Source organism: Chrysoperla carnea, chromosome 3 (assembly GCF_905475395.1).
Source record: "Chrysoperla carnea chromosome 3, inChrCarn1.1, whole genome shotgun sequence".
Classification (NCBI taxonomy): domain Eukaryota; kingdom Metazoa; phylum Arthropoda; class Insecta; order Neuroptera; family Chrysopidae; genus Chrysoperla; species Chrysoperla carnea.
In genome coordinates, this window is record NC_058339.1 from 68,371,880 (window position 1) to 68,397,710 (window position 25,831).

Sequence of the window (25,831 nt, forward strand, 5' to 3'; positions counted from 1 at the left end):
CATAACATGCATTATATTGTAAACTGATGTCATATTATGATTATGCACCATTATTCTTTAATATTTAATAAAATAAATATATATAATTGAACCATTTCCGGGATTATTCAAATCAACTGTATTCTCATGCACTTGATGATGGATCATAAATTTTGGAAAATGCCTATATTTTTCCATGACAATTATAGATATGATTCACCTTCTATTCGAATATCAATTTTTATTAATTATGCCCTTTATATTTTTATAGAATTTTGAAAATATTTTATAAAATCGTGTATTCATCATATAAATGTAAACCACATTGATATTACGTAAATTCCATGGGAATTTTTCTCTCAATTACATAAAAAAAAAAAAAAAAAACTTTAAAAATTCAATAAACATAACTCATGTTATAAATAAAATAATTTAAACAAATTATTCATTTTTCTATAAATAAATACAAAAAAATTTATAAATAAATTACAGAATGTACTCACCCTCCCCCTTTTTATACCAAGTACATGAAATATACAAAGGTATATTAAGTTTAGTCCCAGGTTTGTAACGCTTAAAAATATTGATGCTATGAACAAAATTTTGGTATAGGTGTTCATAAAATTACCTAATTAGTCCATTTCCGGTTGTCTGTCTGTCAGCCCGCCTGTCATCGCGATTACTAACGAAAAGAGATATCAAGCTGAAATTTAAAGCGTGCTGAGGACGTAAAAAGTGAGGTCAAGTTGGTAAATGAGCAACATAGGTTAATTGGGTCTTGGGTCATCTTAGAAACCGTTAGAGATAGAACAAAAGTTTAAAAAAAAGTTTGTTCCCTATAAAAAAATAAACAACTTTTGTTTGAAACATTTTTTCGTAAATGCCACTGTTTACCCGTGAGAGCCCAAATTATGCGCAAATTGCATAGTTTTATATGGTATATCATAGTTATATGTATATGTGCGACATGTAATTATGTGTAATGTGCCAGTGTAATCAACACTGTATATACATGGTATTTTAACAGTTAATTCAGTCAATTGTTTGTTTTCACTTGTTTTTTAATTTCTATTAAACAACCATTACATTTTGTATACATTTAGCGAATTTTCGAAGGCAATGGATCTATTGTTTTTGCATTGATGATGGAATTTTGAAAAAATTTCTTCAAATGTTCATCGATCCTACCTAGTAAATGTCAAAAATGACCAAATATGTATACATATGTATCTATACGTTTAAGTGTTTGTAAACTCTCTAGCGGCCGCAATTTAAGTCCGATTTGAATAAAATTTGGTATCAAGAAGGGTTTTGGTATTTGAAAAGTCAAGTTCTTTATTGAGAAAAATCGACAGATAAACAAAGGGTGGTGCGCAAAATACAAAATTGATCAGTTTTAAGCAGAAAATTACTCTTGTGATTTTTTTCTCTGGACATTTAGTTTTCAAAATAAAAATTCTTGGAAAACTAAAAATGCAATATTCGATTTTAAGAAAACTGTGTTTTTTTTTTCAAATCTCTGAGGGAATCCGCTTAGCTAACGCAGGTCCTCCGCTACGACTTTTTTTGAAGGTGCTTGAAGGGACATTCTATACACTCAGGTTAAATTCTAATAAAAATGAATCAGCAAATTAATTAGAAATCTTAATTACGTTTATGAAATAAATTGTTTATTAAAATTTTTTTCATACTTCTGAGTTCCTTAAGGACTGGATTTACCATAGTATTATTCATAAAAATGTGATTCTATTGTGTACATTGACCTTTTTATTATTTTTAATGAATTTTTTTTTATCATTTTAAAAACTAACTGTTCTTGAGTGCTTCGAATTTTCCACGGTTTAATTCATTCATTGTAAAATATCATATTTTAAAATAACAAGTTATTGATTCATTCAGAACTGCTTTTGTATACACAATTATTGAGCAATTGTCTAGCAACAAGCTCATTATTGCAGATTTGCTATCCTCACCCGTTAATGCAGAACATAGTTAGCTCCACAGATTAGCCAATTTCGTTAATAAATAACAGTAAAACCAATTGCCATTTATAAAAAATGTAGGTAATATACATGACATAAGTTTTATGCAGCCAGATACTCATAATATCTAGAAGATTATTAGTTTTTACTTTCGCCCTAGTAGCCCAGTTAGTTTACGCATAACCAATTCCGTACGCGGTATGCCTAGAGTAGCTGGTTCGATTCCCGCCGTCGCAACAAAAATTAATTTAATTAATAGTTTTGATGGGCTGGTGTAGAGAATGGTATATGCATGAAGGAGGTGCACTCAGCCTCTGAAAATAATTGAGGAGCTGATAAATGAAATTATTAGCGGAAAAGGTGGTAAAACACATATATGATATCACAATGGGCTCTATAGCCTAAGTGTGTCGTTCTTGGAGAGCCAATTTAACCTAACCTACTATCTGTCAGTTATAAATTTTTCGGCGAAATGTCTCTAGGTTTTGCTCTGCACTGAAAATATAAATAGTATGCAAGAGTATTTATAAAAATAATAAAAACTCAAATCGACCAATTCCATGTTAGAAACACTTGTGTGTTTCATACACAAAACATTTTTTTTAACGATTGCGTAATTAGTTCTCACTTTCTGTCCTATTTTCTGTGCAATTAGTTAGTTGTCTCTTGGAAAACAGTGCTCAAAGAGTATACTTACCTGCTTGAGTAAAGAAAACAAATTTATAAAGTCTGTTTCATGGTCATCGCATTATACTAACATCTGAACATATTATCAATTATGATTTATTGAGATTGTATGGAAAAATTCATTATAAATAAAATTAAGCATTGCAAAAACAGTATTCGAATGGAAGTAATTAGGCGAGACTGTTCAATGAAACACGTGCTGTTGTGGTGTTATTGAGTTTTTACAATCATAACAATGAACCATATTAGATGTATATACGTATAAACAATATCATTTCTGAGTGATTGTAGAGAGCGAGATGGAAGGTGTGTGCGGATGAAATGTCCGATTATCAAGACTTCACTATAATTGTTTCTGGTATGAGATCCTCGTGGAATCTTTCCTTTTTGCAGTGCTTTCTTTATTCTCGAAAAATCTTATCTTAGTGTTGAGCGAGACCAAAAGCAACACCAAGACTATAGTAATCTTGATCTTGATATTGACAATTAAACCTTGGTGTTGATCTTTCATTATTATTTTTAGTTTTTGTCTTGCAAAAATAATCTCAGTCTTGGCCTTGGTCAATCGAGTCTTATTTTTTGTCTTGCATCACCCATGTTTCGACCTTTTAAGTTACGATTGAGTCTTACTTTTAATAATTATTACAAAATTTATTAGCTGCATATACAGGGTGTCCCAAGAGTAATGGCCGCCCTGATTGCATTAAGGAGAAAATAAAATTATAAGACGAAAAGTCCTCTTCCATATTTTTATCCGATAAACGGATAATAAGCTATTAATAAAAATAGGCAACCAATCAAAAGCACGCTAGAGCGACGTAACAGTGGGGGGGGGGGTGAGAGTGAGACGGGAGAACTTCAACGTTATGCTGGCGTGCACGTATGCATACATGTGCAAGTGTGTGAATGTGTAGAAAAGGGGCAAAAAATGAAAGAGAACTTTTTGTCTTAGGATTTTATTTTCTACTTGATGCAACAAGGGCGTCCATTCCTTCTGGGACCCCCTGTATATTATTTATATAAAATGATGAGAACAGATAACCAAAGCCTGTCACCCAAACTGTGATATGCAAAAAGTTAGTGAATTAGTTATTGTTTTTTTTTTATTTCTCTGATTTTACTTAAAATGCGAAAGAAAAATTTACTTCTGTATAATGAAAAATCACATTGAAAAATTCTCTAGGGGGTTCAATAATTATTTTCAAAAATAAGTTTAGTAAAAGTCTTGTTATGAGTCTTGGTCTCGCAGGGCTATGTCTTGGTCTTGCCGATGTAATACTATATTGGTCCTGGTCTTGAAAAGACCACGACTGCAAGATCGAGACTAATTTTGATCGATCAGCACCATTGCATCTTGCTGAATTTCTTAAACCATTGTAAAAAAGTTTAGATTTTTGAATTATAGATTCACTGCTAACCTTTTTTATATAATATAAAAAAATTAATTTTCGTTAAAATAATTATTAATTCTTAATAACTAATTAATGAAATTAATGTTCAAATTTAATTAATTAACTATAATAAAATAGAATATAAGCTCTCCATTGATGATATTTTCAAATATTATAAGAAAAATAAATTATTAAAATATGAATAAATTATTTATAATACGATAATTTGTTTTTTGAATAAAGGACGAGGTGTATCAAGGACCAACCATCCACACCATTCGAGAACATATCCTTAAAGTCATTCGAGTTGTGTGCTCATAACATCTCATTACAAATATGGAGAGAGGTGTGTACATGTGTGTGTTAAAACATTTTATGTGAAGTTGGTGTCTTATTCTAATTATATGTTGCATGTGTAACTTTGTTTTTTTTTTTTTTTTCAAAATGTTACAGTTAAACTGCTTTAAAATGTTTGTAATCAATTTCCTTTCGTCTCATTATTCATTTACGCGAAACCTATTCGTGTATATATGTACTTTGTATTGCAAAAACTTACTGAAAAATAATTTTAAAAAGGTTTAACTGTAACATTTGGTGTTGGTTACTGTTTTTTCTATTTTGCTTGCATGAGTTCAAAAGTTATGTTGAAGTATTTCGTTTATAAATTATTGCCTGCACAAAATGCACAAGTATAGTTTAATATTTTTTTAATAGTGATTGTAGTAAATCCCACCTTTGAAGTGACTTAGAAATTCTTTGTTTTATCTACATGGTCGTAATCAATGACTTTTAAGGGATTATATCCAGTTACGAACCCAAAAAAACACGTTTTTTTATTTTTTGGGAAGACTATTTATTTTACCTAAATATTAAAAACGTGTACATATAGACATTTCTTTAATTTTAATATTCCGTTGTCTGATTTCCAAAATTTGATATGGTACTCCTCCGGAAGGCGATCTCCTGGAGATTTTCCAAAAAAAAGTGTCCGGCTGTGAGCACCATATCTATGGTTTGGTTGTTTGCATTGTTTAAAATGAAAAAATCCTAGAAAATTTCTTTAGTCGATAGATGAATACAGATATAAATCGAAGAACTAGTCAAAATTTTGATTTTTGACAAAATGCCAAAATTTTGATTTTTGGCAAAGTGGTTTAAAATATCTAAATAATTTTCAGAAATCTTATTCCTTCGATTAATACCTGGAGAAAATATCGAAGAACATTGTGTTAAACACTGTTTCGAGAAAAACACGAAAGTTTCAAAAGACGTTTACACTCAGTTAAAATTTTATTTTTTTTGTGTTTATCTTCGTGAATATTACTCGGATCAACTTGAAATTTGAGAATATAATTAAATATATGTACATTCCGGAAATGCAACAAAAGAAAACCGATTCTTTGAAAATTCTAACTGGATATAACTCCTTAATGTTTGTCATAAACCTCTTGATTTTCAAGTTAATTGAGAGAGCCAAAGTTTTAAAGATAACATAATTATTGCCCAGTTTATCGAAAATGAAACAGAAAAAAATATTGTTTTAAAACACATGTAGAGAAGTAGCACTACCTAATTTTGGAGTCCTCATATTATAGAACTCTAAATTTGATAGATTATTTTCAAAATCAATGTTCTAACCAAAATTTGTAGTACTGAGAAATGTTTAATCACTGAAAGCTGAAAAATGCACAGCCAAAAAATAAGCACACAAAAAAGTAATTTTATCAAATTAGCAAAAAATGCATGCAAGTTTTTGTTTTTAATTTTCTTTCAGTTGTACCTATTCGTATTTTCATTTAACTAACAAAATTCATCATTAAAAATTGTATGTAAATTGTGTTAAATTCTTAAATCAAATTTCATTTCTACGTTTCATTTTGAAACACAGTTTTTTCGTAGCTACAGAAAAAGTCATCCTTATCCAGAAATATATAGTAATATGAATCACCAGTTTACTAAGAAATCCTTGAACAGTGGAATAGAAATATCGTTTAAAATAGGAACGTCTAGTCATATATCCCAATATAAAATTAAAATCAGCAAAAAGTAATAAATTTAATTTTTATGAAAATTTTACAATTTTATAGGCGTTTAAAATAATATTGCATATTATTAATTTAAAAAAAAATAAATTTATGATTAACTTGTTTATATTTAACTTTCCACTAATATTTCCTTTTCATTATACTTCGATGAAAATGGTAATCATGAAGCCGATTAGTGTTAGATGTTTTTCATATTATAAACATCTTTCAAGGGCAGAAAAAAATCAAGACTGTCTAATTGCTACTTGAACAGAAGACTTTTGATTTCTCTGATTCAGGACTCAATAAGTGTTTCATGAATTTTTCTTAATTGCTTCTAATAAAAATTTTTTTTATGTTTTCGATATAATTTAAAGCTGCTGAAATTATTTCGCTTCAGACTTATTATGACAGGAAATATACCCTGAAAGATTATAATATTGCAATATTGTCTAAAATATATTTACATAATTTTTTCAATTAATTTTTTTATTTTATGATTTTTTATTTGACGTGATGCCAAAAATTTTGTATAGGAAATAAAAAATAAAATCCTCTATTCATTTTATACGATATTTAAACCACTATAGAGATTTATTTAATTTCAATATACAAAAATATTTATTAAAGCTAAATAAAAAACATTAGATTAAACTTTTAAATTTTTTATTAAAAAAATTCTATTCTATTTTGTTTTTTGTTTTTTTTTAATCAAATTAAAACTAAATAATCAAAATTGAAAAAAAATTCATTAATCTTAAATAAATACAAAAAAAATTTTTGGGCATATTGCCATGGAATGCGAATTTTCAACATGTTTAAATACAGGACAGTTTTTTTGAACTACTAGTTGGAATTTCATTTTTTGAATTGTCAAACATAAAAAGTTTTCCACTGTAAACGCAAATGTTACATTCATATGTTGTGACGTCAAATAGTTGGTATTTATATTGAGCCTTAAATATGTCAAAATTTAATTTTTTTGTGCAAATATCAACTAATTTATCTTTTTTCACTGAATAAATTATTTCCCTTATTTCAAAACAAATATTTTTAAGAAATATAAAAAAAATAGAACTTAAATTGAAAGAACCTCCCAGACGAGAATTATATTTCTTGAATTATGAGAGAAATTGATAAATTTATACTTTTTCGTTTAAATCTCAATCCCAGAGTTATTTGGGAACTGGATGTAGAAAAATTTTCCAATATTTCTAGCAATTTTTTAATTTTCTAACATTTTCTAAGGAATTAAGTGGTGAGTATTGTAAACAAAAGTTAAAAACAAATTAAAATAGAGGTTGGAACTAGAAATTTTATTAACATTCTTCATAATTGATTTAAAAACTTTTGGTTGAAGGAATAATTAGCCTGGCTATAGTTTTTACCAATTTTAAAATAGATGACTGTTGAATTTTTCTTTGCTCAATACTCATTTTTCTTTAACTAAATATTATATCAGCATGGTATTTTTTTGAACTTGATTTTTATTATCGTTAACATTAACTAGAATTAACATTTGTTATTTCTTTTTCTAGACGGCACAGGCGGCTGTGATATTCATCTAAGCGATGTCAGTAAGTACCATTTTTCTATACGAACAATCTTTTCTGTTTATGAATAAATGAATACAAAATTTGGCGCCAGCGGATCAGAGCTAGCGCCAAATGTAGTAAACTTATGAATTTTTAAAAATACTCCAAATTATCATAAATAGGCAGTATATATTACATTACAAATTACTTTAGTGTAAAGATTCATTTAAAATATTTAAATGGACGAAAATGTTTCATTAATTTTTCTCGTTAAAATAATTACAATTAAATGTATAAACTTAAGAAAAATCCCTATAAACCTCATTTAAATAGCGAACTAGTAAAAAAAAAAAACCTACATTGCCAAATAAAAACTGAAAAGGAAAAACCAAGTATAGTATTACATAGCGACTTTCGGGACTCATTAAAATCTAAACCGGCTTAAATTTTATTTTTCCAATAATGGGCTCCGACTGTTACAGTCGCTATGTAATACTGGACTTGTTTTTTTCTTTTCATTTTTTATTTAACGCAATCGGGTTTTTTTTATTAATTTTTTTTAGCACTATTTAGTTAAAACTTTCAATACCTAATCAATGATAACCCACTTAATATAGTTCGTCGACATTGATTTTCAGCCTGTATATTTGTGTATAATCATTTATGGCGCCCTAGAGACCAAACGCGTGAGCCGATTTTAATGATTCTTTCGTCAAACGATTTATCGATTTAATAGCTATTCAATGATATCCTACTTAACATAGTTCGATGACTTTCATTATATTTCTTTTTCACAATATGGCTTCTGAGGGTCAACATATTGAATATTCATTACTGCCATATCTCCAGTGACCCTCACAAGATTAAGGCAAATAGATTGACAATCGAAATCGGTCCACATGTTTGGTTTCTAGTGTGCCACATAGGAACATATATACATACTGATAAACACATTACCATTCCTTTGCGTTGTGAAGTCGGATAAAAATACTCGTCTCTCATGTATATACACACACAAGACATGAAAATTTTTGATTAATTTGGATTTTTTTTAATTACAGTTGAAGTCATTGAAAATAACGATCCAAGCTTCAATAAATTAACTGAAGGTGCGGGCAATAATCTAGATAAAAACAAAATGTCTAAGGCATACGTAGAAATAGTTGAACAACCTGCATCAAAAGCTATGCGATTTCGTTATGAATGTGAAGGACGATCAGCAGGCTCAATACCAGGACAAAATAGTACATCAGAAAATAAAACATTTCCCACGATACGAGTTGTAGGATATGAGGGAAAAGCTGTAGTTGTAGTATCATGTGTCACAAAAGATAAACCATACAAGTAAGTAATACTAAATTTCCATGTTATATCTTTACTGACGGCTATCAACCGTTTCGCTACTTCAAGCCTTCTGCCACTTTTTTTTTTTGTGTGTTGAATGGAATGACTCACCAGGCATCATATAATAAAAGATGCTCATATATGTAAAAGTTAGTTTAAGCACTATGGCGTCAGTTTTACGGGGTACAGGTGAGAATATAAATGTCAAACCCCTTAGTATCTCACCTCTGCACAATCAAATATGTACGGCGTTGGTGGGTACTAACTCTGCATAAGCATTCGAAGCAAATTAAAAAAACTTTTTAATCTCCCGTCAGTTTCCGAAGCCCTACGTGATTCCTATACGGCATTTATGTAATTCGCTTCGAATACTTATGCAGAGTTAGTATCCAGCAGCGCCGTACATATTTGATGGTAATGGGGTGAGATTCCAAGGGGTGTGACATTCATATTCTCACCTGTACTCACCTGTACCCCGCAAAATTGACTCCATGGTGCTTAAACTTACTTTCACATATAGGAGCATATGTTTCAACATGATTCAGCATGGGCTTGTAGATTAATTTCTTTCTTTTAATGCCACAAAAATCGAAACTTCCATTTCATTGCTGCGACATACGGGTCACAGTCAAGCCATTTTCTTTATTATTTAACTTTTCCTTATCAATCTTCTAAAAAGCAGATAAAACGAATCACTAACTTTTTATTTCCGTATGAACTCATGGTCTATTAATAATGCTTAGATGATAGATAATTAATTTTTTTTTTCTAGACCACATCCTCATAACTTAGTTGGCAAAGAAGGATGTAAAAAAGGCGTATGTACAATTGAAATACCCACAGACACAATGACAGTAACATTTTCAAATCTTGGTATTAGATGTGTTAAAAAACGTGATATTGAATCGGCGTTACAAACACGAGAAGAAATTCGTGTAGATCCATTTCGAAGTAAGTATCTTTGGTGTTAAATTTCTATTAAAAGAATTGAAAACTTGCAAATCACGAATTGTATACACATACGGATAAATATTTTATATTTAAATACGTCAACTACGTTTAAATATAAACTAACCAAAGGAAGACAAATCGTTGAGAGACTAACCTGCTACAAAGTGTTACAACTGTATGTTTCAAAATTAAAATTCCCTATTTTTCATTCGAATCACTGATGTTATTAGGCGTTTAAAAATTACAACCTTATTTAGTTTGATTAATATTAACCACAAGACCACAAAAGATTATACACCGCAGTTTCTTTATTTCTGCTTTGATAAAACTAAATTTATGTAATTAATTTTTTAAAAGAATATTTAATACAAAACTTTTTGTAATACAATTTTCCAAGAATAATTTCATTGGATAATTTCTTGGAAATTGCAAAAATAAATTTAATGATACCTGTAAAAGATCGTTGCTCTTGACTACTCTTGAGTTTAATATTTCTATTTCTGGAAAAAAGTGACACAAAATCGAATAAATGTTTAAAAGAGAATACATTTTTTTTAAATCGGCTGTATACAATTTGAAAACAAGAGAGGTTTCCTTTTTGCCACAAATTCATATACATATAAATGAAAGAACAATTCATCAAAAGTATATTTAAGTAATTTTTTTAAAATTTATTAAATTCCTTTTTTTTTTTTTCATTAATTATAAATAAAAATAGTTATACTTTTTAATAAAAAAAAACCGCCTTGTGATTGGTTGTGACGTCTTGATATCCCATGAGACTGGGGGCCAATCGGCTCCTACATTTTTCGGCTTGTTTCCAAGTAAAATTATGTTATAATATATTAAAAACCAGTTGAGGGACAAACCATTTACCATCTTGCATGTTATTTTATCATTGCTCCGTTTGAAAAAAAGTTAAGAAACATGCAACTTCTCAAATAGAGAAGTTTCTTCTCTAAATGTTAAAATAACCTGTTACAAAATGAGTATTTGTATTTAACAACAATTTATTTATAAGGATAATTTAATAATAAATTTTTATTTTCATTTTCAGCTGGATTCGCTCATCGAAATCAAGCATCATCAATAGATTTAAATGCTGTTCGATTATGCTTTCAAGTATTTTTAAGTACGGATGGAAAGTCTTTTACGTGTCCTCTACCACCAGTCGTTAGTGAACCTATTTTCGATAAGAAAGCTATGTCAGACTTAGCTATATTTCAGTTAAGTACTGATTATAGTTCGGTAGCTGGTGGACAAAAAGTACTTCTTTTTTGTGAAAAAGTAAAGACTTATTTTTAAATCCATAATTTAAATTCATTGATTCAAACAGAAACCCAAATTAAGACCTTCTAGGTAGATAAGCTGATAATTATAATTCCATGCGAAACAATAAATTTTGCTAAGTATTATAATATGTAATTCTACTAAATTTTGGGTCATATTTTCCAAATTTTTGATATGGTTTACATATCAGATCTAATTAGACTATCTTATCATGTGGCTAGTACAGACAGGCGTACCAGTGACAAAACGCCTCAACTAATTTGAGAGCAGGACCCGCCCTTGGTCTCGATCGCTCATAAACGTTCATGCAATCAGTAACAATCTACTTACAATTTAGGTTTCTATTGAATTGAAAAATTTCTGAATCGAATATAGCAAATGCTAAATTATAATCAAACTAAAACTTTTCAGGTAACAAAAGATGACATTAATGTACGATTTTATGAAGAAAAAAATGGACAAATGGTATGGGAAGGTTTTGCAGATTTTCAACCATCAGATGTACATCGACAAGTTGGAATAGCATTCACAACACCTAAATATCATTCGTTAGAAGTGACAGAACCAGTCAAAGTGTTTATACAATTGTTTAGACCATCGGACAGAGCGTGCAGTGAACCATTGCCATTCTTTTTAACACCATTAGAATCAGGTAGACCATCATATTGGTCCTTAAGACGTCCATATACTAAAAAAGGAGCCTCAGCATTAAATGAGATATTTAATAGTATCTTGGCTGCTGATAAAAAGACAGCTAATGAAAATAATTTAGTTGAAATTGTACCAAATATTGTTGACAGGGAAGACGAGGAGAAACCAGATAATTTAATCAACGATCCTAATTTAAATGATGATTCCATTCAAATTGGTGATCAATGGAAAAGTCTTAAAGAAATTGAAAACGAACATATTATTGAAAATTGGAATAACATTTCTGATAGTCCTTTAGAAAACACTGAACCAAATAATAATAACGAAGAAAAATCATTAAATGATCTCTTAAATCAAGTCGCGGAATTAGATGAAATTTACTCTGAATCACAAGCACGTTTATTGGATAATAATCCAATGGAAACGGACGCGAATCATAATACACAAAATTTTATCAAAAATTCGAATCCAATGGATATAGATAACGATTTTGATGATACAAATACTTATTCAAGTTTACAATTAGCTTTCAAAAATCCTATCGATATGTTAGATAAATTCGAGGAAAATATTATATCAGCTCAAAGTCCAGTCATTGAAATTGTTTCACAGAAACGAGAAAATGATTCGGAAAAATTACCACCTCTTCCACCAAAACGTGTGAAAAAGCTTGAGACACCACTATTAGGTCGTCCGTTATCACAAACAATATATTCTTCATCAAATAGTATTACGCTAAGCACGGAACAAGCGCAAAGTATATTAGGATCGAGTTCAAGCTTAATCGTTCGTAAACCGGTATCGCGATCAGCTTCATTTAATGTTGTACGAAATAAACCAGAATATTTGGCCCCACAAAAGAATTTACCACCGACGCCAAATAAACACAGTAGTACAACAACGTTACCTAATCCTAAGAAAAAGGGATTTTTTACAAAATTATTCTCACGTCGGGGTAGTAAAGAAAAAAGTGTCTCGCGTACAAAACTCAATACAAATAATAGTAATTTAAATACACCAAATCGTGGTTCAGTTGCTAGCTTTAAATCATTACGGGATAGTTCAACTGCGGGTAATATTTCACTATCAGGTGGCCATATGAAAACGCTAACACCGAATAGTAAAGATACACCTGATGTTATTCACATATCATTAAAAGGTCCATTAAATAGTAATCCAGATTCACCTAGTGTAAACGATGCTTTAAACGAACCAAAAACTCCTACTTCAGATCAATTAAACTTAGATTTAACGGAAGCTGAACATTATGCTTTATATACAGCTGTTGCTCCGCATGCAACACAAAGTGAATTCGATGAGACTTCATGCTATTATGCGCCTGTCGAAGGGGGTAAAATAATGTCTTAAAGTTCAAATTTTTAAATTAATATTGAAGATAATTTTGTACATAATTTTAATTTTCTTATTGAAAAATTTAACTCGATGAAAAATAGAGAAAAGCTCAATCAATATGGTTACCATAATAACGAATTTATGAATATTAATATAGACATAAATTACACAAATATGAGATGAATTAATAGTTAAAAAAATGTTCAAGAGAAATTTTTCACAGTCAGAACTTCAAATCGCTCAAAAGTGCTTTTAACTATCTTTAATTTTTAAATTAACACGTAAAAAAAAAAATACAGTATCTGAACAAATGGTCAATAACCAAGAAAGTGATAAGATACGCCGATACAAGGAACATGAGTCCGGAAACGCTACCCTTCTTAACAACAGGAGTCGAAAACTTTTCATACAATAAAAATTGTTGTAAAACATTAACTGTTGGTTGTTTTAGGAGTTTCGATTGGTTAAAAGCCGTTTCGACCAGTTTAGTGTTCTGACTGTAACATATCTATAGAAATATTTTCCAAAGAAAAATTTTTTTTAGAATTATTTATTGAATCATAGTAAAAATATAATTAGGGAATTTACCTCTGTCTCTTAGACTGCACGAAGCTCGATTATTCGCCTTCAAGAATCTAACTATGTATCCCTTCTTAATTTCACAGAAATTTATTAAGGCGACCTTAAAATCAGATAAACAATTTTTTTTAAATTTAAACCTTCCGGAAAGAATGCAAACTTGAAAACAAACCGTAAAGAATGAAAACTAAAATTAATCTGTTTGTTGACCATATGATAAATTATGGCTGATTCATAAACTTTTAATTTGAGATAAACAAAATAATTATATTATAATTATATACAGATTAGTAATTAAAATCAAATTCAAATGCCAGACTTCGTTGGCAATGTTAATTTTAATTTCTAGACAATTTACGATCAGATTTCTCCGTGTACACACATGTAAGCGAGACAAAAATGACAAATATATCCTTTATACTCGAAAGATAAAGCTGATTGTTATGTGAAAGTTCAAAAGAGCTTCGTAAAACTACTATCATATCTTATCTATGATGATAATTTCGAGTAATTACCAGTTTATTGCGATTATTTCCGCTTCTTCTTTGATAACCTTTAACAAAAGGTTATCAATTTTTTTTTTACATTATTAACTTTGAAAAAACGGAATTTTATCAAATTTCCCACGCAGTTAGAGATAGACTGCATGGCTCAAAACATTTAAAAGGTTACAAGGATGATTTTATATTTTAAAACGTGCCGAGGTAATCCTTTTTTGTTAAATTTTGTTGGGGAATTAAAACCAAATTCATCAGAGGCCAAGACGCAGTGAAAAATTATTCTTTTATAAGTATGATTTTTCATGCTTATGATATTTTTCCCTTGTTGAGATGAATTTTATAGCAAATATTAATGTATATTTGACATACAATTATGTCGTTACTAACACCACGCCAAATACCAATCTAATAATTTAAAAAATTTTTTTTTAACATTTTAGTATGGTTGGAATTTTAATATGATTTAGTTGTATAGAAAAATAATGTAATTTCAATTTCCAAAGTTCAGTTTTTAAATTAACTCTCGCAGTATGTGCAATTAATTTACAGGATTAAAGCGTATATAAACTGGAATAATGTGACTGAATCGCACTATTTGTATATTTTATCCTTCATCCACACTTTCGCGAAGTATACTCGCCAAAGCTGAAGTTACGCACTTAATACCACACTCTCGTTTTATTTCGCAAGTATTTTATTGCTATGGCTGATATCGAAGTGGCAAATAGCTGCCTGATGTGGTAGCTTTCTGTGCGTATAACTAGTAGAATTATCTTCATGTTTATTATAATAAAAATATATAATTTCTTTCATAAAATTAACATCAACAATTATTTTGTTTGTTGAAAAAACGTTTTTACTGAACTTCACAAGTAATCATGATAATGTGTAGATGAAGCTTGGGTACAGAAAACCGCCTTTTAGATAAGTCGAACAAGGCGAGGCGAGCATGTGCGACACCTGAAGAATCACCTGCACATTCTCGTCCTTCGCCGGACTTTGTTCTATTTCGCGAGAGTTTGGAGAAGGCTTTTAAAGTATGGGTCATATTAAGCGCATGACCCTTATATGTAAACAAGTTTTCAGAGTAGTTGATAGTTGATTTTATTTATAAGTAATGCGTGTGTTTTGTTTACATATTTTATCACATGTTAATAAAAAAACTACTTATTGTTAATTATTCACAATATTATTGATAATTATTTGTTTTCAATTTTTTTAAGAATTCTATTTATGCAAAATGTTTGTTATATATTACAATGTCATCTTAAAATGGCGACCAATTTGACATAATTGCTTTAAATTTAGCTAAATGATATCATTGTAATATTTTTATTTTCTAGTCAAAACAAAACTTGTTATATTAATTTTTTAATTTGTATTTTAAAAATATGATGCATTTATTGTAAATTTTTCTTTAGATGCAGATATGAAACGAAAACGACCACAACGATCGGGTTCTGATACCCCAAATAATTATACTAGGGCTAAAACACTCCAAACTTCTAGTAAGTTATCAAATTGTATAAAAACTTTTATTGGTGACGGGATTTTGTCATATAAAATTTCTTTTTCTATTAAATATTCTTCTTTTCTATTATGGCAAAAAACAATTATTTGGAGTATAAATTTTCTTGTTATATAAAATTTTTTTATCTAGGACAACAGAGATTATTTCTTACAGTATTGTTATTTTGATAAAATATTCTTATCTCAAACACAAACTGGGTATTCTTAAATTTAGTATAAGAAAATATATTGAGAAATTTTCCGCTTAATTAACCCCAGAATATCGAAATTTTCACAGCTTTTTTTTTAATTCTAAAAGTTATAAAGTTATTTTTAGAATTTATTATTATGTATTATTAATCTATTTATTTGTTAAAATAAACTCTTGATTTTTTCGATTTATTTTTTAACAAGAAACCAACCTGTTACTAAATGAGTGTCGTAACTACTTAATTGTTTAAATGAAACAAATGTACTTTAAATGCGAAAATAATAATGACTCTTAAAAATACATAACAGATGGTTTAAAAAGTCATCTTAACTGTTTTTTTTATATCTACTACTGCCATCATGTCACTACGCCCCCGATGAATTTCTCAATGCATTTTTTTATAACACAAAAATTTTTGAATTAAGAATCATTTCTTCGATTTGTTCAATTTTCTACAGGGTGATACAGTAAGAAGTAACTTCTGTATGAAGTACATACCAAACTTGAATTTAGGTTATGCGAGAAGTAACATAAAAAGGATGTCGATTATTTTCAATTCACTCCATTTTATAAAAAGACATTCTTTTTAAAATTGCGCGAGATAGATTAAATTTCTTGGCTAAAGCTATATTTGAGTATAAAGAGTTTATGTGAGGGAAATTTAAAATATTTTTCCCCGCGTAAATTCACTCTTAACGATGGTATTTTTTACATATCATCCCATAGTTAGGTAAAAATATATTTACCTAAAATATCTAGTTTAATATTTTTGACCATTTCTGGTTAAAAAAAAATTCACGAGTTTTCATCTAATATTCATTCATTAAAATCATCATAACCTAACTGCGCTTATCTTTCATCTGCCAAAAATTTCTTAATAAATCATATCAAAATACTAAATTAATTGTATAAAAAGTAATGTCGTTAAATACCATATTTATATAAAAATTTTATTTCAATCATTTTCTTCGTTTCTTTTTTTTATTGAAATAAAATATTTTTGTGTGTTAAACAAAAAAAAAAAAAAAAATGTCGGAAAGTTATAAACTGGTTTTCTGTTAAATGTATTTTTTAAATTTAGATTTTCACCCATTTAGTGATGAAGATACCTTTTATAAATAAGCCGTTTTAAAAAACAAATGCAATAAATATATAATAATTTTTCTATCTTTTGAAAATCATTTTTCCCTTTTTCGAGCCCTAAAATCATGATATAACTAAAACAAGTATGTGCAATGATAACGTGTTTTGGAAATAAATGTAGCTCAGCATCATTCCTTAATACTGGCCTACTGGCCTAGTATTCAGAAATTTAACATCATAGTTATAATTCTTCTAAGAAACAAAGTAATTTAATCTAGATCCTTTTTTTCACAAATTTATAATTCTCAATACTTCTACCAATTTAAGAATTGAGAATTTTAAGTTTGTGAAAAAAAAGGATCTAGACTAAAGTACTCTGCTTCTATGAAGAATTATAACTATGATGTTAAATTTCTGGAAACCAGGCCAGTAAGGAATAAGCATGAGCTACAATTATTTTCAAAACACGTTTAAACTTAGGGAAGAAACTTGGTTAAACAATTTTATTTTCAATTAAAAAAGACAGCAACAGGCCATTTAAGGGTTAAAAAATCTTCTGTACTTTTTTATTACACTTTTTTGCTGTGTATAACAAAGGGCTGTGTATAAAAGGTTTTCTTAAACATAAATGACCTTCAACAGTCTTTTTCTATTGAAACTAAAAACATTTGATCAAATTTCTATTTTATTTTTGAGAACCAATAAACAGTTATGGAACGTGCTTACAATACCTGAAAAAGCTTATTTATACACGTGACTGTTTTCGTTATATCATGTTTAAACCATTTCAGTGATATCTTCGCATTTGGGGAACATTTTTCTGGGTATGAGCATATATATATGTTGTATTTTATGTGTGGTTTTCTTTGCTTTGCTTTTATTAACATTCATTTTATACTAACACAGGTGATTGAAAAGTCAATATACATTTAATAGCAACTTTCCTCAAAAAAATGATTGAATTGCTGTTTTTCGCTCGTAATAAGACGGACGGTTATGGCTCGATTTTTTAATCGTTTGGAAAATTGTATTATAGCCGGGACATAAATATTCTGCAATGGAAATTTTTGACCTTCTGCCAATCTTCCACTACTTAAATGTATATTGCGACCTGAGCATGTAAAGTTTTACTTTTTGCGACCTTTATAGATGATTGATTGTATCAATTTTATTACTCTTAAGCTCAATTAGAAAGTCATCAGTAAAGGTCGTTAAATCTTGTAATTTATGAATACTCTGAATTATAATTTTTGTGATGCTATAATTAGGCACTCTTTAATTTTATATTAATTTGTAATTCAAAGTACGCTTTAAGATTTAAAGATTCAAATAATTTTTGAATATTTTTAATGTCAAAAAAAAAACTGCTTACAAAAATTCCCATGGGTTTCCTATTGAAATGAATTGAAAATTGAGTTTCCATTTATTTTTTTTATTGAGATCTATTCAAAATTTTGAATTGGAATGAATGGAAAGGAATCGGGAAGGAATTTTTAATGTCTTTCAATAGAAATGAGTTTTACTTACTGATTTATTTCGATTAATTTCAATAGAAAACATATTGGAAATTTTTTCTAGGGAAATATTGACGTTATTTGTATCTTTAAATCGATTAAAATTCTACCTACTAAAGATTTTCTTTTAATTTTACAACAGAAAAGCGTCAACCCAATGCAAATACTAGGTCTCGCAACTTGGTATCACGACGTTCATTACATTAAATAACAGGCAACAGGCAAATATGAAACGGTTTTTACAGATAAAATTCTTTAGTAGGTAAATGTGCATGTCATTATTTTTATTAGTGTAAAATGTTTTTGTTTTTTTTTTATATATTTATTTATTAAAGCTAAAGTAACATTTTTTGTTTTAATTTTTGTTAAAATATTTTACAACGGCAAAAATAATTCTACTTTTTATTTTTATGCTCCAAAATATTTCTACACCCTTTTTCTATTTAAGAAATTTACTTTAGTTTAAATATACTCGTAAATAATTTTACTTAAAAAAACTTTAATATTTTTCTACTTCAAAATAATACTACTCTCAAACATCTATACTTACATGGAATCAAATAATATACAATTCAAATTGGCAGGAGTAGACGTTTTTAAAAGTAGAATGTACCAATCTTTGAGAGTATAATTATTCTGAAGTAGAAATATATTAAAGTATGTTTTATGTTAAATAGAATTATTTGAGAATATATTTTATATAAAGTATAATTCTTAAAATATATTGGAATAGAAATATTTAAAAGTAGTTTAATTTAAGTAGGAAAACTGTGTTGTATAAAAATAAAAAGTAGAATTATTTTTATGCCTTTTACATTTATTTATGTTTTTGATAATTTTTTTATTACATATTACTTTTGTATGTTTTTTATAGAAAATACTTTACCTCCTTATGGATCAATGAATATTCCTGCAACGTCTGTTAAAATTGAAAAAACCGAGTCACGAGGTAATTAAAGTTTAATTTTGTTTTTAAGATAAATACTATCCTGTTAGTTAAACACTCTCAATTAAGCGTTAATCTTTTTGAGACTTCTTGTTTAGGAGATCATTATTAAAGTTATTTTGACCCGAAACTGAAACTGTCTCTTAATTTTGTAGAATAAAGAGCAAAAAAAGACATAAAAATAAAAATTAAGTTCATTTGTCTACCAGTTTAGTATGTCTCGAATTCTCAAATTGTTACCGAAAAGCTACTGCCCCTGTTAGGTGTAACCATACACATGATGTTAGAAAACAAAAATATTCGAGTATTCAGATGTTTTTTAGTTGAAAACTAGAAATAAACTTTCAAATCCAAGTTTAAATAAATGATTTTTAAGTTCATCAAACATGGAATAGTGAGAATACTAAAATTACGAATAAAATACTCGTTCTACAATCAAGAAATATAATAATGTCAAAGAAGTCTAAGGATAATGATGATAAATAAGCTATAAAAAATGGATCTAGGTCTAAAGATGACTTTATTAATTCTATACCAGGATTCATCAAACCTGAAAGGCAAATCAAATTGCCTAAACAATTTTAACAATTATAAAATTAATGTAAAATGAAAGAAATAACAGAGTAAATGTTACAAACATTTCATGTTACTAGAAGTAGGATAAGGTATGTGTCCTTTTAATGAAGTTGTGCATTTCATGAAGAGGATATATCCACTTAAATGATTGTAATTCTTTTTCCACCATCTGCATAAAGTATTTGTCCATTTCATGAAGAGAAAAGGAGTTTGTTTTTATTAGTCTAAGTCCCTTTGTCTCCCTAAATAACACCTTACTTATATTTTTATGTAATGATTATATTTTTATTTGTATGCTCTCAAGTGCACTACGTGAATTTGTACTAAATGTGACATTGTAAAATATAATATGTAACTACATTTAAAATAAATAAGTAGCAAAAAACAATTAGTTTGATGAGTTCGTTTCATGAAGTGAATTTCATACAGAATCTATTTTATAATTATTCATTTAAAATAACATAATAATTAAAAAAATTAATATATTTATAATTTCAAAAATAAATAAATTATAATATAGGAAAATATAGTACTTTTTGATGTGCTATTTTCCCCAGCCTTGATATTTTAAAATTTAACCGTACAGTTTCAGAAATTGTACAATTTTATTTGCTCATGTCACGAATCAATTAATTCGTTCCTAACATGAATCAGAAATTTAGACAGTCTTGTACCATAAATTCGCAAACTCTTAATTAATACGACCCAACAAACTTAACCTAAATTAAACTAACAATAAGTAATTTCAATATATTTCACGAATAGCAAATAACACATTTGTCTGCTTGAAATGGACGAATATTTTATGCAGATAGTGGAAACAAAGGATATTATATCAATTAACTGGGCACTAATTCAGAGGTCAATTTTTTCTTTAATTCAAAGGTCATATTTGGTACAGTAGTCAAAGGTTAATTATGTAGAATAAACAAAAGTTTTGTTCGCAAATATAGATTATTCCCAGTTATGATGGCATAGGGTTGTCAGTTACAAATTTTTTAAAAGGATTTTGAATAAAATTTAATGCATTCTCGATTTTTGAACATTATGGTATACAAAAAACAAGTGTTGGCGTGCCTCAGGATGAATGCTTGGGCCATGCTTTTCGAAATGATATAGTTTAAGGCAGTGAAAGACGTTCCACTGTTTTGTCAAAAATATAAATTGTATAAAGCTAGGACCATGTCCAGCGAAAATTATTAAATATTCACAATTAATACCATTGAAAATATTAATTCCTTGTCCTTTTTTTTACAGATCAACCATATCTTAAAACATATGGTGGAAGTTTTAGTCCAGCATCGCCAGCAACACTTGACGCAATGCAATATCGCAACCCATTATCAATATCTCCAGGTCACTCAATGTCCCCAGCAATGGATCATCATCAAAACGATTTGATGTATTATAATAATCCATATCAATCACCACATAATCCAAACGTGATGCTATCACCAAGTGATTCATCAACGCCATCAAATAGTAACGATGGCTGTTATAACGCTGCACAATGGAATATGCAAACAGGAATGAAAAGTCCAAATGATTTTAGTAATAAAATACCTCAAATGAATATTAGTGAAGCACAACCCAACACACAACAATCACCAATGTATTTTACGCAACCAAATAACCATTGGGTCGATTATGGACCAAATATACATAATACAAATGATATTACAATGAAAAGTACAGATAATACTGGTGCAGGAACGTTTTGCGATTTGGATAGTCAAGAATTACGATTATTAAAAACTGTTGGTGATAATTTACAAAATTTAGATTCAACAGATCTTGCAAATAATTTACATGTGTTTGATCAAAATCAATTATCTGAAACACTTTCAAATAATTTAACATTAGATAATAATAATCGTACTATGGATGAAACTGTTGAAAATATGACTGATAGTGGCATTCAACGAACACTAAATGAAATATGTAATTTAAATAAAATGTATCCCGAAAATTAAAAAACACATACTTGTTTAATAGACTGTTCGTTTTTTCTTTTTATTGATAGTTTAGCACGTACCGGCAAAAATATACGATCGAAATACTTCCCTACGATTTTCTGGTGAGGTTATTGAAGTATACGAAAATATATATTCATTGGATTGATAATCGCTGTTATAAAAATTGAAAATTTTCAATTTACTATCTTTCGAGGCGTGAAACTTATATTAGGAAATAAAGACGAGGAGACAACCTATGCTACAAAAGGCTTTCTCACTTTGATCAGCCTTGTTTTAACGATATATTAGATTTAAAATCTGTTGACGTTGAAGTACGTTTACGGCGCTCTTATAAAGTCCAAATTATTCATGGAATATCCAATGAAGGTGGGACTTTCGTTGAGTATAATGAACCTTTTGCTAAGCGTGTCTCATATATGGACGGTCGTTTAAACTTAAGCTAAGCTCACTTATTTAAGGAGGTTAAAATTTTTGACAGCGATAAGAAGTGTTGCCATCCATTAAAATATCTTTAGAAAACTTGTTTATATCTATCAAATTCCGTCCCAGTCAAAAGTTTGTAGTGCTTTAATATAAGCAATCGTAAAATTACTTTTATAAAAAGTTAAATATTTCTAAAGCGTCTGGATTTTTCGTCAAACCCATATTTGCGTATACTTCGATCCTCAAGAAGATCCTTAAGAAAAATTTTGACTGTGGGATTCGTGCGCCGATAAGTACTAGACTTAAAGTGCAATCTTTAAAAAAAAAGAAAAATAAAATCTTAATGATAAATTTTATTAAAGTAAAAAAATTATCTATAAACTGTTTGTTATATTTGTCCTTTTTTATAAAATTTAAATTTTTTTATAAATATTTTGTTTTAGAAAATGAACAATATCATTAATTATAAATAAAATGTTTTATATAATATATAAATCAAAATGATTGTTGTTTTTTGTAAATATGTTTTTTTTTTTTGGAAATATATTATTTCGAAAGGCGATTTTGTATTTTTTCTGGATTTAATGCACGTTTGCTTGATGTTTGAATAAAACAGTTCTGCTCAAAAGTAATCGCAAGTTATCTTAATTACGTAGAGTTTACTTTGAGCAGAAAAATTCAAATCAAACACTGAGCGAACATATTCAGATTGTTGTTCTTATGTTCAGAGTGTAATTTACACTACAATTTCAGATACAAAGATGATAAGTTCCTTACTTGTAGATTATGGTTCCTGGCTATAATCACTAACTTTAGAAACCTCTCTCCACTCTCTGACTCGGGTGGCTTTCGACAACCCAGTTTCAGTCTACCACAAAAACTTGTTGATGAAAAACCAGCGGAAGGTTGAAAATTTTGCAGTTCCTCCTCATCTTTTGGCACAGGCTTCTCGAGGTCCAAAACTAGACAAAATGTTAATACACCATCCTAAAAAACATCCCAAAGTTTCATTAACTTCCGACCTTTAACTATCTTTATTTTAATTACCTGTCGACTGTACTAAAAATGTAAATTATCAAAAATATCCCAAAAAATTGAATGGTAAAATTTTACCGGAGACTGTTATTTGCCAAATTCAAGTTTTAATTTTCGATTTTCAGATTCTACATCTTTTAAAAAGTAAAGGCTATCTTTGGTTAATATACTTAATCTTACTGGTTTTACATCTTTGTTTTACACTATTGTCTTAGTTTTGAAAGTCTTTCTTGATTTTCCAATTGTAAGAGCAAGACAGGGATAGTCAATTATGGAAGCACCAATACTAATGTGTAATAGCAAGATCAAAGTACAAGTGTAGATGTGTAAGATAAAGATAGACAAATCAGTCTTGTTTTGATCTTGATGCTCATCACTTCTAAGTTCACATAGGTCTTTTTGTTTAGACGCGTAATTTAGGTTTTATCCTACAATTTAAAATAGATAGGTTCTTAGTAGAAAAGGATAGTCTTATGAAACTATCTTTTTTATTTTTTTGTGCATGCGTCATTTCGTGGCTCTATAGTAAAAGAAGGCGCATGCGCATAGCATTTAAAGTTCTCTCATAGAGGAACATAAGGCACTGGCTAATATAGGAGTATTACATATATGACTTTTCTTTGAAATTGAATAGCACCGCTAAATATTTATTTCGTATTTGTATACTCAAAATTTCAAATCATTTTTGTTTAATAAAATGTTAATGCAATTTATGTTTATTTAGATTAACATACTTAAAATTTAAATAATTGAATACAGTTATTAACATTCCTAATATGATTTGACATGGTCTGCTAATCCAAAAAAAAAAAAAAATGCATCAATCTACAAAAAACTTGACATGATCGGTATTTATCAGTATGGGTAAGAAAAACTAACCATATTATAACTCTTATACACACTTTTAAAAATCAAATTTTTTGTAAACTTGTACTTGTTTTAATGGCAGTGTATGTACAACGACTGAAGTTAAAATTTGGATTTCATTGCTCCAGTAAGTTGACGCAAATAAGAACTTTTCAGTCAAAAATAAATTTGGTAAAATATTTTAGATTATATACTAGAGAGAACTGTTTTAAAAACGAAATCAATTTACTGATGATAGAATGGTCTATAACAAAAAATAAAGGTAAGTAATGAATCGGAAGACTTATGCAAAGCTTTGAAAGAGGGGAGAGGTTGATTGCTGCACAGACAAAATTCTATTGAGTCTGTGTTAAGTACCCACCCTTGGCAAGTCTGAGTTGACAAATGTCATTATCACTCATAACTGGGTCACAGTAAAGTCGTCAGAGGGCAGTTGCCTATCCTCTCATGGAAACCATAGCTTTTGAAAGCTCAATCTAAAAATCTAAAAGAGGCAATTGTCTGAAGGAAAGGTCAATATCCGTAACTTCACCCAGTTTACGGTACCCACGATAGATTTGACGTAATATGAATTATTCAAACATGTATTATGAAAACAAATGATTTAAATAAATCGATCATTATATAAGAAAAGTAACAAAAACTATTTAAAATTAACGTAGAAAAAGCTACGATGCACAGTTTAATACAGTCGTTATCAACTCTCTGGATTCGAGTAAATGACTGACTCACTGTTTTACCATCTTGTGAATTTTCAAAAAATTCAAACTAAATTTAGTTGAATGCACTACATGTGATTTCTTTTAAGTGTCTCAATATCGATATCTAATCTCGAATTTAAAAGAGGTAAATTGATTTCTGAAAGTGCTCTACTGCCGATCTCGCCTGATAATAGGACCTGTACCTTTGCCTTGGAACGTGGGAATTTTTGCTTGCTCTGTTGCCTCTGAAAATAATTCATCAGAATATCGATCTCAATAGAGCGTAAAAGTGTACCGCTATAAGTCTATAGAGTTGTGGGCATGCCCATGGTGCCCATAAGAATGAATTCGCGCTTGGAATTGATATATACTGAAATTCAATTTTTGGAAATTCCAATTCCAGAGATTTAAAATAAATAACACTATTATCACAACAAAAACTCTGGAAACTGGAAATTCCAAAACGTCACAGTATTATACAAATTATCAATACACACACGACTTTTTATCAATTATTAAGCGTGATCAAAAAAAAAAAAAATATTTTTTAGATGCGAACTGGTAAAGAATTTCAACATGATCTGCGCAACTATGAATTAAGTTTGTGATTTAGTCAGATTTAGTTAAATGATGATGACTCTCAGAGAACTTAGTAGTCGTCAGTACAGACTTTGTAGTTTGTTTATGTATATAAAAAAATTAATATTGTTACACGATTATTTGA

General features: G+C 28.8%; 2 protein-coding genes across 4 annotated transcripts in view; both read left to right on the forward strand.

Moving 5' to 3' along the window:
• Window positions 1-14,022, forward strand: part of LOC123296653 (embryonic polarity protein dorsal-like) — a 31,336-nt gene extending 17,314 nt beyond the window's left edge. For 2 of the 3 annotated variants that reach the window (XM_044878214.1, XM_044878213.1), the window contains exons 2-6: window positions 7,602-7,640; window positions 8,660-8,942; window positions 9,715-9,893; window positions 10,951-11,180; window positions 11,595-14,022. In XM_044878214.1, coding sequence (XP_044734149.1) covers window positions 7,602-7,640; window positions 8,660-8,942; window positions 9,715-9,893; window positions 10,951-11,180; window positions 11,595-13,202 — 2,339 coding nt within the window. In that variant the 3' untranslated portion in view covers window positions 13,203-14,022. Of the gene's footprint in view, window positions 1-4,282; window positions 4,386-7,601; window positions 7,641-8,659; window positions 8,943-9,714; window positions 9,894-10,950; window positions 11,181-11,594 lie in introns of all 3 variants that reach the window. The other variant, XM_044878215.1, reaches the window with a different exon arrangement.
• Window positions 14,023-18,725: 4,703 nt separating this feature from the next.
• Window positions 18,726-22,858, forward strand: LOC123296654. Its single transcript, XM_044878217.1, has 3 exons — window positions 18,726-18,845; window positions 19,458-19,532; window positions 21,363-22,858. The coding sequence occupies exons 2-3, from the start codon at window positions 19,484-19,486 to the stop codon at window positions 22,076-22,078; spliced, it is 765 nt and encodes a 254-aa protein (XP_044734152.1). The 5' UTR covers window positions 18,726-18,845; window positions 19,458-19,483; the 3' UTR covers window positions 22,079-22,858.
• The last annotated feature ends 2,973 nt before the right edge of the window (window positions 22,859-25,831 follow it).

Excerpts from the sequence above, each read along its gene's own strand:
- LOC123296654 (XM_044878217.1), top strand. The coding sequence starts at position 19,484 with ATGAATATTCCTGCAACGTCTGTTAAAATTGAAAAAACCGAGTCACGA. Across the intron at positions 19,533-21,362 it reads TGAAAAAACCGAGTCACGAG|ATCAACCATATCTTAAAACA; the intron begins GTAATTAAAGTT and ends TTTTTTTTACAG.